The 19,421-nt window shown below is 34.3% G+C and overlaps 2 protein-coding genes across 2 annotated transcripts in view; one reads left to right on the top strand and one right to left on the bottom strand.

Annotated features, from left to right (window-relative positions):
* Nucleotides 1–494: 494 nt before the first annotated feature.
* Nucleotides 495–13,872, bottom strand: LOC119586614. The gene is made up of 10 exons (XM_037935365.1): nucleotides 13,512–13,872; nucleotides 7,240–7,312; nucleotides 6,768–6,861; nucleotides 6,401–6,624; nucleotides 5,656–5,786; nucleotides 5,130–5,195; nucleotides 4,480–4,522; nucleotides 4,288–4,394; nucleotides 3,780–3,922; nucleotides 495–3,531 (listed from the first exon to the last, which is right to left on the bottom strand). The coding sequence occupies exons 1-10, from the start codon at nucleotides 13,551–13,553 to the stop codon at nucleotides 3,111–3,113; spliced, it is 1,344 nt and encodes a 447-aa protein (XP_037791293.1). The 5' UTR covers nucleotides 13,554–13,872; the 3' UTR covers nucleotides 495–3,110.
* A 5,154-nt stretch (nucleotides 13,873–19,026) lies between these two features.
* LOC119595544 (ataxin-8-like) overlaps nucleotides 19,027–19,421 on the top strand; it is a 12,163-nt gene continuing 11,768 nt past the window's right edge. Inside the window, exon 1 of the mRNA XM_037944665.1 lies at nucleotides 19,027–19,198. Within this exon, the coding sequence (XP_037800593.1) occupies nucleotides 19,108–19,198 (91 nt within the window). The 5' untranslated portion in view covers nucleotides 19,027–19,107. The remainder of the gene's footprint in view (nucleotides 19,199–19,421) is intronic.

The raw sequence follows: 19,421 nt of genomic DNA, 5'->3' as shown, positions 1-19,421 counted from the left end.
CCAGCTGAAGCATTGTTTCCCAAAGTGGGTGGTACCACTCCCCCTGAAGGTGATGGAATGATCTGGGGAGGCAGTGAAGCGAAAGGGGGGTAATAGGATGGCATTCTGAGCAGTCAAGAAGTAACTTTTTAATAAAACTGCTAAATAAGGATAATTTAGTTTAGATTAGATTAGATAATTAGATTTAGTTGTATTCCATTTGTTACAATTGTTATTCTTGGTACGACTTGGTGTGACAGGCTGTCTGTTTCATTTTGCTTTTAAATTTTCTCATGTGAAATCAAGGTTTTATCTCACTATTTTCAATTTGAAACATACAAAAAAAAGTTTGTTTGCATGTGTGCTATAACTCCACTTAGGAGCCAAGGGGGCACCAGCCTGGAAAAGTTTGGAAACCACTGAGCTAAAGCTTTCCCTAAAAATAATTTTCTTTATCTATTCTCTATCCACCTGATTGTGTAAATATTGTTTTATGAGTAACAAGAAAACAACTATTATTCCAAGATTTGTATTTCTATGGTAGTAAAATATTGTTACACAATGTAACCAGTGATTCATGTCATCTTACAAGGTATATTATGCATCAATTGTATTGCATTAGCCCTAACATGACAGTATCCCTGTATGTAAAACACATTAAGAATGAAAAAAAAGTAACTGAAACATACACAATGAAAGAATATCAAGACAACATATTTAGCACATGGAGAAGAAGTCATTTTTGTACTTAAAACAAGTTGAAAACTCAACATGTTATATAATCAGGCATTTTCAGGGTACAAGAATATAGCATATGTACTTCCAGACTCTTTCTCTGTTGGATCTTCAACTGCAGAGCCAAAAAAGATTGTTAACACTAAACATAACAAACTTATACATTAATCGGAAAAATGAAAACCTTCCTAAGCATGAACTCTTACAGCTGGTGCAATGTTAACTATAACCATGCCAGTTTTAGAGTGATTTTAATCCCCTACAGCAAAAAAATATCATAAAATATACTATGATTTCCAATCAGTCTTTAAAATACTAAAATGTTGATCACACACCCTTTTTAAATCATCTTTGCACTGAGGATTTTGATTCCCAGAACTGAATCTATTTATTAATATCTATGCTAATTATGAAAATGTAAAATAACTGTGACTTCCTCCTTCTAGGCAATATTCTTATATTTGATTTGTTATCCTCCCTACTTCATATTAACACTTCCCTCTTCTTATTCAGTTCAATCAATATAAAATCAAGTCTAACGTGAAAATTATCTGACTCTCTACTACATGAAACCATCAATAATGAAAAAAGCTGTAAGAAAGAAACCATTTCAATGAAGCAAATCTCCAAATTTAGAAAAAATAAACAATACACAACCTATAGACAGCTACATGTCAAAATGGTAAATTACAACACTAACCTTCTTTTTGCAAAACATTATCTGATCCAAACTTAGTTCTTATGAAAGTATTTAAGATCAGTAAAAGCTCTTGTCTTCAAAATTAATAACTTTCACCTTAAAAGGAAATAAGCAAATGGTATATATCGCAAAATCAATGGTATCATTTAGAAGAAAATAATAAAAAAGTAATGATAAAAACAAACACAGGGAAAGCTCACTGACTGTAGCCAAAATGCCACTTATTAAAACTGGTATTTCCCCATATACTGCATCAAAACATAAATTTGATATTAGTATCTTCTATATATATATATTTTGGAATTTTATATCATACTTCATTACTGATTTAAAAAGAATACACAGTGATCTTTCCTTTATACACACATTTTCACTGGTGTAATGTCCTCAGAAATGACAGCCATATTGCATAGGTCAGAAAAAACATGAATAAAAAGACAATACATGAAACAGACATTAAATGAAAGAGACATTCATATTAAAATGCTTAGAGGTGAATACTGAATAGACATTCTATTGTTCATGGTTTAGTTAGGTAGGTTCATGGCCTACACTACCTTATATAGACTGGTAAATAATCTCTGAAACCAATGCTTATCTAAAAGTAATATGCAGGGCCTTTTAATCTGTATTTTTTACACAGCTGAGCCAATGAAAGATATTATCCAACTGGTATTTCAGTTGGATAAATATATTATACATATATATTTGAAAAAAAAATGCAGAAGATGCAAGAAAAGAATTAATCAAAAGGCTGGTAGCTCTCTCGTGAATAGGTGCTCTCATCATCCATAACCTAAAATATATCTTGTTAATGTATTATCTGAAGTACTTATTGTACAGAAAAGTATCATCTTGAGAACTGTAACCTCATTCATCCTTGCCATGAAAAATATACATATGCCATAAAATTCATCAATAACACAAGCAGACAACTATCCCTTAAATATCCATATCTTACTTTTATCATTCATTATTTGGCTTCCTCTTCACCTTTCTTTTCCAAGTCCTTTTCCTTTGCATGTATCACTTTCTGATAATTTTTGTAATGTATTTCAAAATTCTATGACAGACATATAACATCACCAATTCTAATAGATACAACTTGAAGTGATAGCAACAAAATAAATGAATTAACCATAGTGGGTCATCACCTTCTGCACGTGCATTGAGCAAAGTAGATTTCCATACCCTGATCTCACATTTGGCATTACATATATTTCCCAAAGTAAGTGAAAGGAATCACAATACCCTTTTATCACAATTAATAATACTAGAATACCACTGATGAGAAAATCTGACTCCTTACATCACTATACTTACAAGACAAATCTGCATCTGACTTTAATATACACAAGACATAAAATCAATACTTTCCTTTTAATATCACGTTCTCAAGCACTGAATACAATGATCACAAATGAAATCATAATTATAACACCTTTAAAATAGTGCTTACAGCTGAAACTGTTCCAACTCTTTCAATGTTTAAATCTTGTTAGTGTCTCCAGTAAGCTATATCATGATACTTAACAAGGACACTGAGCTGAAAGGCTTAAATAAGAGAGACAAATTATAAGAGGTATCTTTAACTTTGTTCTCAAGTGTAATGAGATTTGAAAAGACTTATCATTAGCTTACTTAGGAGAGGTAACTTTATAATTTACATACTTTAACTCAAACAAAGTTTACACCACTAAGAATCATAATCTTCATCAACTTGGTTATTAATTGACAACTGGGAAGGTAGAGGTTTAACAGATGATGTCAATGAGGTGGGCCCTTGTGGCTTGTTCTGTAGGGCATGAACTGAAGTTATAACTGGAACAGGTACTCCAAATGAAGGGCGTACCCCAGCTGTGAGTTGTCTGCTGGGAGACTGGTTTGGAGACTTTGTAACACTGGCAGCTGGTGATACCTCCCCTTCAGAAACATTAATGCCTGAAGCAGGTAATGCAGGGATGGTGATTTGAATGCCCTGACCAGTACCAACTGCAGAGGTGGTGAGCACAGATGACAAAGAAGTGATTGGGCTGTTACCTGTTCCTGCTGCTCCACCAAGGGTAAACCCTCCACCAACAGATATCTGTAGGCCAGGAATCTGTGAACTGTCACTTCTGAAAAAAAAAATAATAATAATCATCATCACTAAAGCACATAAACTTACACTAGATAACATAAGTTGTGTGCATTAAGGTACAGGATTATTATAAAATTGGACTACGATCAAACAATAGCTTAAAAATATTACATTACTGCTATTCCAAAAACTTATAGTAAAAATAAAGCAATACCTCTAATGCTTTAAACAGACAAATTATTACCAAAGGTCTTCTAACTTGGCTTCTCAACCTGTGACACTTACTTTGGCTGTGTTTTCAGGGTGGGGGGTACTGGGTTTGAGTGTGGAGGTGAAGGTGACTTTCTGGAGTTTCCACTGGGATTTTCTGCCACTGCAATCACCTCTTCATCTGTTTCTGATCCATCCTGTGGGTAAGGTTTTGGAAAATATCAGTATCACATTAATAATAGGTCTCTCACTGTAAGGGAGTTTAGGTAAAAACACAAATATATCTGAAAATTTAGAAAATATTCAGGAAAAAATCCAAGGAATGGTGCTACTTTCAACCATTATATCACATGCATTTATGCAAAACTCCTAAAAAAAAGCACTTTCTTAACCCTCACCTCCCACTTCCTCTCACTGCTTATGTATACACATATACTTGTATAAAACCATGTTTGCAGAAAAAATTGCCTAAAATTTAATACTGCTGGTGGTTATTGGCACTTCCTGCAAAATATAACTATGGTGTGCCAGTTGAAGTGGCAGCAGACAAGCTTCATACATGATTTTAAGTATATGGTATCACAAGTAGAGGGTCAAACCCTGTAGCAATGCTAATCCTCAGAAATAAAAGTAGCAACTTATAAAATGACTCGCCAAAGGTCTTGAGGTTCTGAGAAGGAAAAGCAGAGACTGAATGATGAATGATAGGAATAAAGACATTTCTATACTGGTTGCACAGGAATGTCATGCCTCAGTGTCCTCCTCCCTCACTCACACTCCATGTTACACCTCCTACACACTACCCCACAGCCATCAACCTAGTGTGATAACGAATTCTACATTAATTCCAAACGTAGGTCATTTATGCACATATAACTGTGTCATGTGATTAGAAGTGTATATCTTTTAAAAGTGTGCTGTCAAATGATACTGAGTGTCATGGAAAAATGTTAAAACCTGCAAGGATGTTTTATATAGTCACTCATGACAATGTTTAAAATATAAAAGAAAAGAGAAATATGTAAGACAAAAAGATATTTCTTAGTTAACCCTGCAGCTGGCACTTTTTCTTTATACAATTTAAACAGTGAATCATGTTCTTGATCATGTAAAGATCTTGATAAACAAGAACAGAATTACTGTATTTCTAACCAAACAAATCCCTGTTCACACAATACAATGCCCTGCTGCCACTCTACAACTCACACTTTCATAAGTGTATATACTCTCATATATCATCAAACTGCTATGTATATTCACATGAACTCACCCCTTTCCTATCACATGTTCCCCACTGCTACCATCCACCAAAATTTGCACAAAAATTCAGTGCATTAGTTGTTTTGAAATTAGATAGACTTTGACCTTGGTATTATGCAAATTTTAAATGGTCCCATTATTGGCCATTGTTACTCAGTGACTAACCAATATTTGTACTTTCACCAGTATATGAACAGTGCAATTGGAGTTGACAAGACGTGTAATCTTGACCTTCAAAGGACAGAAGTTCTATTAAGTGAGTTGCAAGCATGTGAGCCCTTTAGTGGCCATTAGCCAACACTGTATACCCATTTCAGCCACCATTCAACCTAACAGAAACTTTGACATTCTTTTAGGTTCTTAATAAGTTCAGCATTCATTTCATTTTGATATTAATTCAGTAAATCATTTTCAATGAAATTTTGTTGTTTTAGATTCTCTACTTGTTACTTGTAATACTGCTGAAGATATTTCTTGTTAGGGGAAATATTAACAAAATGTGTAGGCAGAAAATCCACCCAAAAAACACTTAGAATTATTCACATTAATCTCTGAGTTCCACTATGTTTTGCTATCATGTGTAGAAGAATGACCAATTAGGCACAATAGCAGAGGGTTAGGGTATATCAAAAATAAATATGAACACAGTGTGCCTACATACTGATTCTGTTAACTATAAAATCTTGTTTACTGACCTCGGTCTAGGTGTGCCCCGCCCAGCAACAGCTGCTGTTGCTGAAGCATTTCCTCTTCCTCTCCCACGACCTCTTCCTCTTCCTCTTCCTCGTCCTCTTTGTTCTTTGTTTTCTGCCCAGCTTTCACCTATTACAAATAATTTCTATACATTATCTGCACAGTAACTTACTTTTCCTTTAGCAAGTCAAATACTCCTCCATTTCTAATATCTATATAAAGGTATAATAAGCATATCTTCAAGAAAATTGATAACAATCACTGAAAAAATCAGTCAAATCAAAATTAGTGGCACTTGCTAAAGTATCTTCCATCAAAATGAGTAAAAATCATAAAATAAATTTTAGAGTATTCATGTCAAACCTGATTTTCTCTGTTACTCCTTTACAAGTAATGATCATAATATTCCACATTACTTTAACGAAAGCAAATCATGACTTCATTGATAAATATCTACTTCAAAACAAAATCAACAATGCTGTGCAATGCTTTACTAAGGCAGGTTTTCACTTACTATAAAGAGCCTCCCTAAAGTGATCAGCAATACCAGCAATATTATTACAATCTCTATACAAATACACACAAAAGCACTGCTCTTTGCAATTAATATTCAAACTTTTAGAAACACTAAACAAAATTCAACACAAAATACAATATCATGATAATATATTATCAAATCTTTGTCAACTCCTTCCTATTTCATTATGCACCAACAATGCTACGGAAATCCCAAATTCTCTGACCTGGCGGTGGCGCTGAAATTGGAGTGGTGAGAGGATATGCTGGAGGTGTATTAGGCATTGCGGGCGCACTTCCTGGCATGGGAAACGAAGGTGTTACAGGCGTCATTGGAGTGCGTGGAGTAGGAGTCCCTGGCTCAGTGTCACCATCAGCATTTATATCAGCTACAGAAGCAACTAGGTCCTGCAGGAAGTCAAATCTCCTCTCTGCCATAATACAATGCTTTCTGAGATACAAAAAGACAAAAATTAGTAGCATATTACCTATACCTGCTAATGTATTATTTCACATTATTAACCTGAACATTAAGTATTGTATAAAATTTGCAAATATTAACTTATGGAGTTATACCCTAAATAGTTAACTTACAAGTGGGCTGGCGTCAGTGTCCGTGCATGGCGGGCTGTGGTAATTTCTCCTGCACGTGTCAAAAGTGACTCAACAAACAATTCTAGCCCTCTAGGTGAATACATGTTAAGGAAATATATTGCAATGAAAATATGGTATACATCATAAAAACCTTGAAGTTTCACTAGTATTAACAATATACTGATAAAAAATGGCCAAACATACCACATTTACCTACAAACCCTACATACCAAGGTACTGTATCCACTTACACTGATAATCTCTCTTAACAATTCACTCACAGTTGCTCTCCTTAACTCTCTTAATCTTTCACTTTACTCTCAGTCACTATTTCAATCAATCGGCCAATCAATCAATCAAATCAATCAATCACTCACTTTCTTATTCTCCCATTCACCTCACATATGAATTATGATATAAAATTATCAAGACTATACAAAATAAATTCAGGACTCTATGTTTAAAAGGATATAGATAATGACTGGAACTGCTGCCGCAACCTTCCCAACCTCTTCATCTGTCTGCATGATTTTCTTGATACGGGCCTGTGGCAAAAGAAAAAGGAAGCAAATAGTTATAAATTCTTATAAATAAAGCATGTAACTTTGTTACATGCTGCTATAGTGCTTAGACTAGCCTGTATATCACTCCTTTGTTTTGTATCAATGCACTTCAATTTTCACAATCAATTACTTTTTTATTAAACAGGCTTCACAAGCTGTATTTCACTCATAATTACTCCTTAAACCCTATCATCCTAAGAACATTAAACAATGCTTGCCATTTTCTATGGAAAGGATGTCATACCAAACAACTGTACACAAACCAATAACTCACCAATAATGACATTTCACCACTCAAAAGTATCTTCACCATAGAATATTTTCCTTTATAAACCTGCATTTGTTCTTAACTGCAACATAATTGTGCAATATAATATGTGATAATACAAAGTATAAGAGGAAACTTTTTAAAAATACTGGCCACTGTTTTAACCTATAAAGATTAAGAATCCTTAACTGAATACTGTATACTACTAAACTGAGCTTTCATGAAAGTATTCACTACTGAGCATCAGCTTTTCAAAACTGAAAGGCTGTTTTCTCAGCTCTATTTTGATGTGATTAGGATTTTGTGAGTGTAAACTAGTATATCTGCTATGGTCTAGCATCTTATCTCCTGTCTCAAGGCCAGAGAGACCTATCTGGCTCCCCATCCTTATACTTCCTCCTATTCCACTGGATTCTCTTCCATATTTCTGAGTGGCTTTTCCTTCCTCTATATTCCCTTCAGTCATCTTACTACATCCTAAATCCCATCACTTGCCCCTTTCCCAAAGTATCTCCTCTCCCTTCATAAAGTCACCTTCTTCAATGACTATGATACTTGCAGCATTATTTGTTCTCTTTATATTATATATATATATATATATATATATATATATATATATATATATATATATATATATATATATATATATATATATATATATATATATATATATAAATAGAGTATTTGTTGGTATACAGTATATATTATGATGAATATGCCTCATTTTTCATGTGTAGTCTATTCAAACCAATGAAAAAGATTGGCATCTATACTTGCCATCCTATGGGTGGGCTAGAATTCTGGATGGCATGTATACATGCCATAATAATGGAGGGTCCTCTCAATTATTTTCCTAGGTGGCATAACCCTCATTTCCTAATACTTTACAGCAATCACCTCGTCCAGAATGAGAGCAACTTTCCTCAAATCCCAGAAATGTGGCATGTGCACTCCACTTATTGTCTCAATATTGCCCCCAAACATTTCTAACACTGCATCACTTCCCCAACATTGCCCTAAAACTTCAACAGTGATAATTAGATATGCAAATCTAAAAACAACTTGATCTTATTCACTATGATCATAGCTTTCCACATAATCTGCAAACTTTACTATTTACCACCATCAGAGAAGGCTAATCAAACTGGCAGGCTTAGTTTATCTACAACTTTTTCATTTTCAATGAGACATATGTATATATATGAAGTATTCACTAAAGAATCTGACTGACAAGTTTCTTCCAGCCACAACCACAACAATAATCTCATACTTTCATCTCACCCTTTACCTCCGTTCCCCAAGCCACTCAGACAACTGTGATTTCCGACTCTTTCTTCCTGTACATGGAAAGTTGTAGTTATTTCGTTATTCTGGTAATGAATGGCAAATTTCCTTGATCCAAATCCACTTTCAATTCATTCCTCTTCCACATACTATACTCTTATATAATACTGCTACATCATTGTTTTTACTATTTAAACATCTGAATGCTTACAAACACATGTAAATATATACCTTTGTGCTTTATAAGATTAATTATGTATATATATATTTGAGGGGTACCTATAACAGTATTTTCTTTGTGCTCTGTTAACTCTTTCCCGAAGGGTACTATTCATAGTGGCCCGGGCCCCGCTGCCGGGGGCTTATATCGTCGCCCTAGCATGCACGACTACTCATGTCAAATACCAGCATCCCATGGCGTTTCTTCGTAATACTACAAAGATATGTTGTATTTTCAGTTTTCATTATTTTCTAAAGTCTCTACTTGCCAAACTTCTTGATAAATCGAGACTGAAGGGTATTTTTGTTGTTATATAGACTCCATTGTTGATCATTATTCAGTCTATAGTCTGAATAAAATAAGCAGTGTGCAGCATCATGAAGTTGAAATCGTCGGTTTGTTGCATTTTTTTTTTTTTTCCCCATAGTAAAAATGAGAAAATTTTAAAAACGACTTAATCACACTTTCACTGGCAGAAAAATAATATTTTGCTGTGATTGTAACAAAAAATAACTCATGGCATCTCCATACATACACCATGGCATGTACATACATGCCCCCGGCAGATAGTCCCGCCATGCCATGGCATGTGCGTACATGCCACCCATCAGGAATGGGTTAATACTCTATGTATTTGATATATGACAATGAAACATACATTTTCCGTTATGTAAAAATGAGCTCTTGAATACCCGCAACTAAAATTTTCGCAAGTGAAATGAAAAATCAGGCCTTTTTTGCAAGGGTGTATGTGTATGGGTGAGGGGACAAGCTGGGGTTTTTAGGGGTTAGACTAAATGGTTGCCCTCAACTCTGCCTGGCAATCTAATGCACAGATTCAGAACATGTTCATATTCTTTAACACCTGATCTAGCTAATAATGAAAAAGACTGGTAGGCTGCACATACACATGGTGAACACTTGTGGAAAATGAGTTTTATGGTTTCAATACAGTTTATCTAGAAATCATAATCATACAGTTTAATTAATTAATTAATTAAATTAATTAATTAAATTAATTAATTAATTAATTAATTTAATTAATTAATTAATTAATTAATTAATTAATTAATTATATACATATATATGTATGTATATAATATATATGTTATGTTATATATATATTATATATATATATACATATATATAACATATAATATACATATAACATAAATATACATATATATAAATATATATATATATATATATATATATATATATATTATAATATATATATATAATTTTTATATATATATAATTATAATATTATATTATATAATTATATATATATATATATATTATATATATATAATATAATATTCTATATTATATATTATATATATTATATTATATTATTATATATATATATATATATGTATATATATGTTATATATCTATATAATATATTTTATAGTATATATGTATATATATATATTATATTGTGCATATATATGTGTATATATACATATATATGTGTATATATATATATATGTGTATATATACATATATATTTCTATATATACATATATATGTGTGTATGTTTTCTTTTCCTTTCTTTTTCTTTTTTTTTTTCTCTCTTTTTTTTTTTTCTTTTTTTTTACGGTAGGTTCATGTTTGAGCTGCCGTGGTCACAGCATGAAACTTAATTGTAGTTTTCAAGTTGTGATGCTCTTGGAGTGAGTACATGATAGGGTCCCCAGCTCCTTTCCACGGAGAGTCCGTGTTACTTTTTAGGTAATTATTCTCTCTATTTTATCCGGGCTTGGGACCAGCACTGACTTGGGCAGGCTTGGCCACCCAGTGGCTAGGTAAGCAATCAAAGTGAAGTTCCTTGGCCAAGGGAACAACGCGCCGGCTGGTGACTCAAACCCTCGAACTCAGATTGCCATCGTGCCACTCTTGAGTCCGATGCTCTAACCACTTGGCCACCGCGGCCTTATATATATGTATATGTATATGTATATATACATATATATACATATTTTACCACATATACTTTATATACATATATATACATATATATATACATATATATGTGTGTATATATACATATATATATACATATATGTGTATATATATATACATATATATACCTATATATATACATATATATACATATATATACATAAATAATATATATATACCATATATTATACATATATTACATATATATACATATATATATATATATCATTATTGAAAACACATAGAAATAAGATGAAAATATGCTATATAAAATGAAATTACAGTGGTCTACATCCAAGCAACAATACCTTGGGTTTTGCAAGGGTGCTCAAAGATGGCAACAGCACAGTTCTAATGTATAAGGAAACTTTTTGAAGGAAACAAGATAAATCCACATTTGGCATTTAGTGGTAAAAATTCCACTGTTAGATACATCCACTGAACAGGAATGACCACTAAATATATTTTCATAACAAAAGGGTTACATATATCATAAATATTAACTCATTCATGTTAGAGGGTGTCCTATCAAATCAAGGTAAAAATTTCAGTGCAAGTTTACAACAGGACTGCATCTATCAGAGACTGAGTCTCCAACTCAAACTAATGAACACACATCCCATTCAAAATGCACAAACTACTACAAAGAGTTAATCTTTACAGTTTAAACACCCTAAACTAGGGCAAATTAATGATGAAGCACCACTCACAGACTAAGTTCACTTGGTGGTCCCAAGTTTCAGCTCTATCTTGTTTGTGAATACTGAGGTGAAGACAATGTTTACCATGGGATGGTAGGGGGCTGAGCCCCTATCATCCCTCCCTTCAGATAGAACAGATTCTTTAATAAATTTTGTGACATGGAGTCTCTGGCGAGTGTGTCGGTACTACAAGGAATTACTCCACAAAGCTCACCAAATAAACCTTCCTACTATAAATAACTGTAGTTCCCTAACCAGTGTGTTTTTCTGTTTTTTTTTTTAACGGTAGATTCATGTTTGAGCCGCCGTGATACTTAATTGTAGTTTTCATGTAGTGATGATGTTGGAGTGAATACGGTAGGGTCCCAGTGTGTACAGCCCTGCAAACATCATGAGTGACTTCAAAAATTTGTTTTTGCAGGTAATTAAACCATAGAGAATGACAATGTTTAACTTTTTAAAATCTTTAGAGCTTCTAGGCATCTGACTGGTTACTGGATAGCCTTTCTTTAGTCTTATAGCAGCACAACCCACAACCTGCAGCTCCACATTCTTCCCAGATTGGGTCATATCAGGTCCAACACCTCATCCTCGCTCTCTCACTAGCAGGCGCTTCTCACGATTCACTGCCAAGACATGACTGGTTGACATTCCCCTCATTCCCTGTTTGCCTACACTGCCTCTGTGTATTTAAGCTTCGGAATCCTGAAAGAAGATCAGCAACTCAAGACCCTCCAGAGCACTCAGCTGCCCAATTCTTCACTGACTGGGGAGCCTCTCTGGCAGTCACCCACTACAAACACTCCCCAAAAAGATAAACCACCAGACAAGTGGAAGATAAGCCCCATCTACTACAGTCTGTTTTGATACGATTTCATTTCAAATTGCAAATAAAAATGTTATCGAATGTTATGATAACAGAGAATTTATCTGATATCACAGATACCTATTTGTGTCATGTAATACAAGGTTCCCACACTTTCTATATCCAGACAAAGGCCAATCTATATTTACCACTATATTCAATGAAGACAGGTCTTTAGCTCATCCCTCATTAGACAATAAATCACCATGGAGGTCTAAAATAGTTTTCAGCACAAAATTTTCACAATCGGTATTTGACATTTCCATTGCTACAGGGGGATTTATATGTTCTCTGTATTTTGGCATACACATTTAGCAAAAGATGAAATGGACATTCAAACAGGTTCGTTGATATGAAACATGACATTTGATATTGATACTAATTATACTATAGTAATATCCTCCACACTAACAATTTCTGTTCGAAAATTGTTGAATGGAATATATTAAAAAATTATGTGCTGAATTAGTTTTTAGGAATTCACTGACTATGACATTATCTGATAATACTTACATTTCAGCTTTAATTGTATATTTTTTTATAAACAATAATCAAAGCACTAACTATAATCACATTTCTTAGATAACATTAGCCTGACAATGCATAGCCTAGAGCAACCAAAACTGACAAAATACGCCCACCACAGGAACAGCTCCCACCAAGCAAAACATAAGTGACTCACTGACTTTCCCCAACCAAAATATCCTAATAAAATGGCTAAAATTTAACAGCAACTCATCCAAACTTAAACAGTACTTGCAAATACAACGTCAGTCAAATATCAAAGGGCGTACATTTCATTCCGATTACTAATAGGAAAATAAATATATGCCAACCTCCCACAGTCACATACAGAGCCAAATATTAGTTCTACTCACCGGCGGAAACCTGGCATTGTATTTCTTCTTCTTCCCTGGCATTGTCCCCTCAATAGTGATGTTTTTCGTGCTGAAGCTGGAACAATTACAAAGACGAGGAAAACGTTCTCAGCCGTTCAAAGCTCGAAGGTTGGCGGGTGATCCAAGCTGTCATTAAAGGTTCTCTCCAATGTCTGTCAGGTCTCGCTGCTTATCATGTATCCGAGTTGCTCAAGTGCGTCCAGCTAATACGTCCAGGGAAGAAAAATCATCACATCACATTGGAAGTCGTGTAAAATTGAGAATTTCCAAGGCAGAGTGGTGATCGTCAAGCGCCTCTGAAACTCCTCACCAACAACAACACGGGACTTCAAGGGGATATCTTCACTACCGTATTTCATATTTTTTCAGTATATTTTTCTGCATTTTCACAAATTTTGAACATAACCATTAATTTTGATGTTGTGCTAATACAAATTACCCCTTCTTGTTTTAAATAAATGCTTTTTTCCTTTATATTGAAACTCGGTGAAAATAAGGAAGTGCATTGTTGGTTGGTAACATGCGTATAAGGGTTTCGAATTAGCAGGTAGTTCTGTGAATTTGTTTCTCTGTTCATTGTTTAGTGTCTCATTTATGAAACTATCATTAATATGATAATCAACTGTGTTTAAAAAAATATTACATATCAATTTGTCCGCGTGGCAGGGTATGGAAAGCTACAATCACTGCACAGTAAAGCATATATATTTTTGTATAGACACGTATCCCCGACGTATGGCTTTTCAATATTTGCACGTGTTTTTATAAATATTATTTTACTTGACTGTGCATATATGCGTGCTAAAACGTGTAAACAAAGATTCTCCATATAATTCATGCAAAAAATATCTGTGGTGCTTTGAAAGGCTGTTTCATATTTTAGTAATTTAAGGCAATGCTACACCGTGAAGATATTAAAAATGATTATGAGTAGCTTTTAATCAATATATTTTTTTTACCATTTCCTTTCATGCTGCCACATTCCAAAAACAAATACACGCAAGTAGAGATATCAAATCCGTGAACCAACATTAGAAAGTAATCTAATACGGCTTAATAATGAACGAATACATCGCATCGTATTTGATTGTAGAATAAATGGAGAATCTAATATCAGGGTAGCATGACTCAGCAAAAGACTGTCCTATATTTAGTTATCAATTAAGCTGAAATGCCTTTCCTCCAGAAGTGAAGGGGAACCGAAAAAATAAATAAATAGTACAAATCAACAAAAGATTTGTTTCTAATATTATCTAAAGATAATCACCATCGATTACATCCTTGTGTCACATATAGAAATAAGCGGGCACGATGACTTGTTACGTTGCCCATTTCTCTCTCTCTCTCTCTCTCTTTTCCTCTCTCCTTTTTCTCCTCTTTTCCTCTCTCTTCTTTTCTCTTCCCCCTCTCCTCCCCCTCTCTCTCTTCTCTCTCTCTCTCTCTCAATCTATTTATATATATATATTTTTATATATATATCTAATATTATATATATATATATATATTTGTGTGTGGGTGTGTGTATGTGTGTGTGTGCGTGTGCGTGTGTGCGTGTGCGTGTGCGTGTGCGTGTGCGTGTCCGTGTGCGTGTGTGTGTGTGTGTGTGTGTGTGTGTGTGTGTTCTTAAATAGTTGTTCCAATACGGGAGAAGAGCTAAGCTCAGATGATCCCGTCTGCTATAATTATATTATCATTAACTTTTTAAACTGACGCATATTTTTGGCACACGCAACATTATTTGGAAGATTATTCCATGTTTCAACTTCACCCTTTCTGTGAACATCACTATCATGTCACTTCTTTTTCTTCCAAAGTAGTAAGACATAATTTCTGTAATCTTTCTTCGTAGCTCATTTCTCTTAGAGGAGGTGCTCATTTTGTGTCTGCTCTTTCAATTCTTTCTAGTTCATTTATATCTTCTTTTTTTTAAGTGTGGACTCTATCCCAGTGCACCATACTCAAGACTAGGTCTTACGATGGCAGTAATGACTTTCTTTACCGTGTCTTCGGCCACACGCACGAATGCCCTCTTTATGCTAGCAATCAATTATGAACCTTGTCATTTATATGACCATTTGGGCTTAGGCTCCTGTTTATGGTTATTCCAAGGTCTTTTTCTTTATCTGCTTGGTTTAATATTACGTCTCCTTGTATTGGACGACTTTTACTTTCTCCGAACCTGACTGCATGACATTTATTAGTGTTAAGTCTATTTTCCATGTACAACTCCAAATGAATATGTTCTCGGTGTTACTTCGGAGGCGTTGGCATGAGACGTCGTGTGTGTGTATATATATATATATATATATATATATATATATATATATATATATATATATATATATATATATATATATATATATACATATATGTATATATGTTTTTTTTTATATTTCGCGTCGTCTGCAAACATATTCAGATAACTACCTGGGTTTACGTTTGACCTTAAATCATTTATGAAAATAGTAAACATAATTGGCGCCAAGACCGATCCTTGAGGTACTCCGCTAGTTACTCGTCGCCATGTAGAGTGCTTCCCTCTAATTACGGTTCTCATCTGTCTTTCATGGAGAAAGTCTTCCATCCAATTCGAGGAGTTTGCCATTCAACTCCTCCTAGGTGTTCTAATTTCGATAATAGTCTTCTATGAGACACCTTATCAAATTCCTTCTAAGTATACACAATCCACCCAGCCGTCTTTTTCTTGCAATACTTCAGAAACTCTATCATAGAAAGAGGAGATTTGCAACGCATGACTTTCCTCCCCTAAAACCAAATTGATTATTTGATATCATATCGTATTTTTCAAGTACTTCAATCCACTGTTCTCTAATTATCCTTTCGGACAGCCTGCATACTACACTAGTCAACGAAACTGGTCTATAAATCGAGGGTTTTGTTTGTCGCCGTTCTTGTATGAAAGTGTAACATTGGCAAATTTTTTTTGGCAGTTTTCCTTGTCTCACTGAATTTGAAATATTAGTAATAGCTGAGTATATAATTCCTCGGCCCATTCCCTCAGAACCCAGTTGGATATCTTATCTGGTCCTTGTGCTTTAGTCTTTGCGGACTCTTTCAGTAGGTCTTTTATTTCATTCTTTTCGAGTGTGATATTTTCGATATTTTGATTTACGTTTGTACGGTTACTTGCTATTTCAAAGTATGGGTCCTAAACAAACACTGACTGAAATTTCTCATTAAGAATTTCGCACATTTCTTCTTCCTTAGTATAAACGATGTTATTCTCTTTGATGGCATTAATTTGATCTCTACTTTTAGTCTTGCTATTTATGTAGTTAAATAAGAGCTTTGGTTGGTTTGTACATTTGTTGATTATATCCTTTTCAAAGTCTAATTTCGCCTCCCTCGTGGTTTGGGTTTACTCACTTCTTCCTACTTTGTACCTTTCATACGCTGCCTGAGATCTACTTTGTACCTTTCATACGCTGCCTGAGATCTATGTCTTTTTAACCTTTTCCAAAAGAGCTGCTTGTTGTCTCTCATTTTCTTGCATTTATCACTGAACACTTTTGGCCATTTCTTGTTTTATTTTTGAATCTTGATACAGTTTTTTTTTTCTACTCGCAAAATTTAGAATATTCCATATCAAGGTTCTCTTCGTTCAAGAGGGTTTCCCAGTTTATGTCACCAGTGAAATCTTCAAGGGTTCTCTTGTAATTGTACTTTCCTTTTTTTTCCTTGCTTACAATGAGTTTTTTTTCCTGTAGCAGACCGTATTTCAACTTCATTAATACATGATCACTTTTTCCTAGAGGAGAACAGTACTCCATATCCTTAATGTCATCTTTATGCTTTGTAAATATTAGGTCACGCATAGACGGTCTATCTAGCCATCTTATCCTGGTGTGATCTGTTACACTCTGGAAGAGGCAAAACTCATTTATGACTTCTTGTAATTTCGCATTCCACGAACCTGGCTGAGCTCTGGGATCGAAACTTTCCCAGTCAATTTTGCCATTAAAATCCCCAGTTACAAAATTTTTTTCGCATTAGTTTCCGGAAGTTGTAGGCACTTCTTCCAAGATCTTTAACGTTTCTTGAATATGTTTTTGGTAATTTTCTTGTGACCACATCGATGTATAGGGTGGCACGTACACTGTGGTTATTATTATATTTACTCCGTAAATATAATAATACCCTTACCTTAACTTCTACTATTGGGTCTTGCTGAATCTCTATCTCCTTTATAATAATCCCTTTCCTTGTTAATATTGCTACCCCCCCCCCCTCCTCTATTTCCATTTGCCCTATCTTTTCTCTAAATATTGTAGTCTCCGAGTCCTAATGTTACATAGTCTACGGAGAGATCCAGTTTGGATTCAGTGATGCATATTACATCTGGTTTATTACTTTCACTAATTGTATCTAGTTCTAATAACTTCAAACATAAACCATTTATATTTGCATTAACTATTTCTATATATTTTTTCGGTATTCCTTTTGGCTTCAAGGCTAATGATTGTCTTCTCCACATTTTGGTTCCGAGAGTAAACTTGTTTTGCTTGGAGGCCTCTCACCCTCCAAATGAATTTTTTTTTCTTCTTCAGTCCTTTGTTCGTTTTTGTTTTTTACCTCCTCCATTTCTCTTTAGTATTTCTCTGTCATCTTTGGTAATATTTTCTCTTATCCAGATTTTCTTAAATTCTTCGTGTGTAGCCAGGACTTTAGCCTTCTTTATTACATCAGTTACCATTTGCTTATTCATGAATACCACCTTTAAAAGGCGTTTTTTTCCCCTTTCGGATAATCCCAGCCTCCTGTGAGCCATGGTGTTCTGCTCCGAAAATTCGGGATTTATGATCTTGAGAACATTGGCAAACAAAATCAATCACTCGATTCTATCTTCTACAACTCTTTTTTTTTTCTTGATGTCCCAATACGTCTATGTCCCTGTTTACTTCAGCCAAATTTGTAACATTCCTTGCGTGTTGTCGAAGGTGTGATTTAAATTCATTTTTCTCCACCGTCCCTGCAAGCTGGCTTTATTTCATCCTTTGTAATTTTGATGTCTTTTTCTAACCTTTTTTCCATTTCATTTACAGTTTGCTTTACTTTAGATACATCGGCATATGTAGCTGCCATCTTTTTTGCCTCTTCCATTATTTGAGACTGGCTGCTTGACAAATTGCTTTCATTCTGCTTAACAGTTTCATGTACTTTGCTTACTTCATAAACTTTTTCTTGCAGATTTTTTTGTTTCGATTTGACGACTGTACTTCTTCCACCTTTTCCTCAAGTTCTTTGATTTTCATGTTAGACTTTTCAGTATTATCGCCCTGAATGGTTTGTGGGCAATTTCAACAAATCATCCAAATAGGATGTAATTTAAGCTACATGTGATAAAATTAACACTTTATCTTAAACTTAGCTACTAATTCACATATAATGTAATATAATCATACTATATGCATGATCCTATATCTCGACTAATGCCGGACAAGCTTTTATATAGCGAATCCCTAGAGAAGTTGTTTTGGTTGTCAACATTGACTTGTTTGTATTTTGACCGCCTCGGAGCTCTCGTCTCGCAATTGTCTCTTTAAAAGCCTTCAGAATGATGAACCAGGGGCACAACCCACAAATGATGACTGCTCAGATGTCACAACAACAGGCCATGATGCAACAGAATCAACAAGCTGGAATGGGTAGATATTAATAACTGTAAATAGGAAGACTTTGAGATGTGAGGAAGATATTTGCTATATTTTGAATAGATTTAAAGAAGTCTTCTCATATAAACTGATATCAGAGATGTAAAAAAAAAGTTGCATATTATTCATTGTTTGCATATGTGCCCAATTTATTGATTTATTAGTGCTTTTGGGGTTTATTCCCAACCTCATGCCATCTATAACTGTCGGGGCCGCT

The sequence above is a fragment of the Penaeus monodon genome, chromosome 3 (assembly GCF_015228065.2).
Source record: "Penaeus monodon isolate SGIC_2016 chromosome 3, NSTDA_Pmon_1, whole genome shotgun sequence".
NCBI classification, from domain to species: Eukaryota; Metazoa; Arthropoda; class Malacostraca; order Decapoda; family Penaeidae; genus Penaeus; species Penaeus monodon.
The sequence above is the reverse complement of the archived record's forward strand: the minus strand, read 5'-3'. Positions and strand labels throughout refer to the sequence as shown.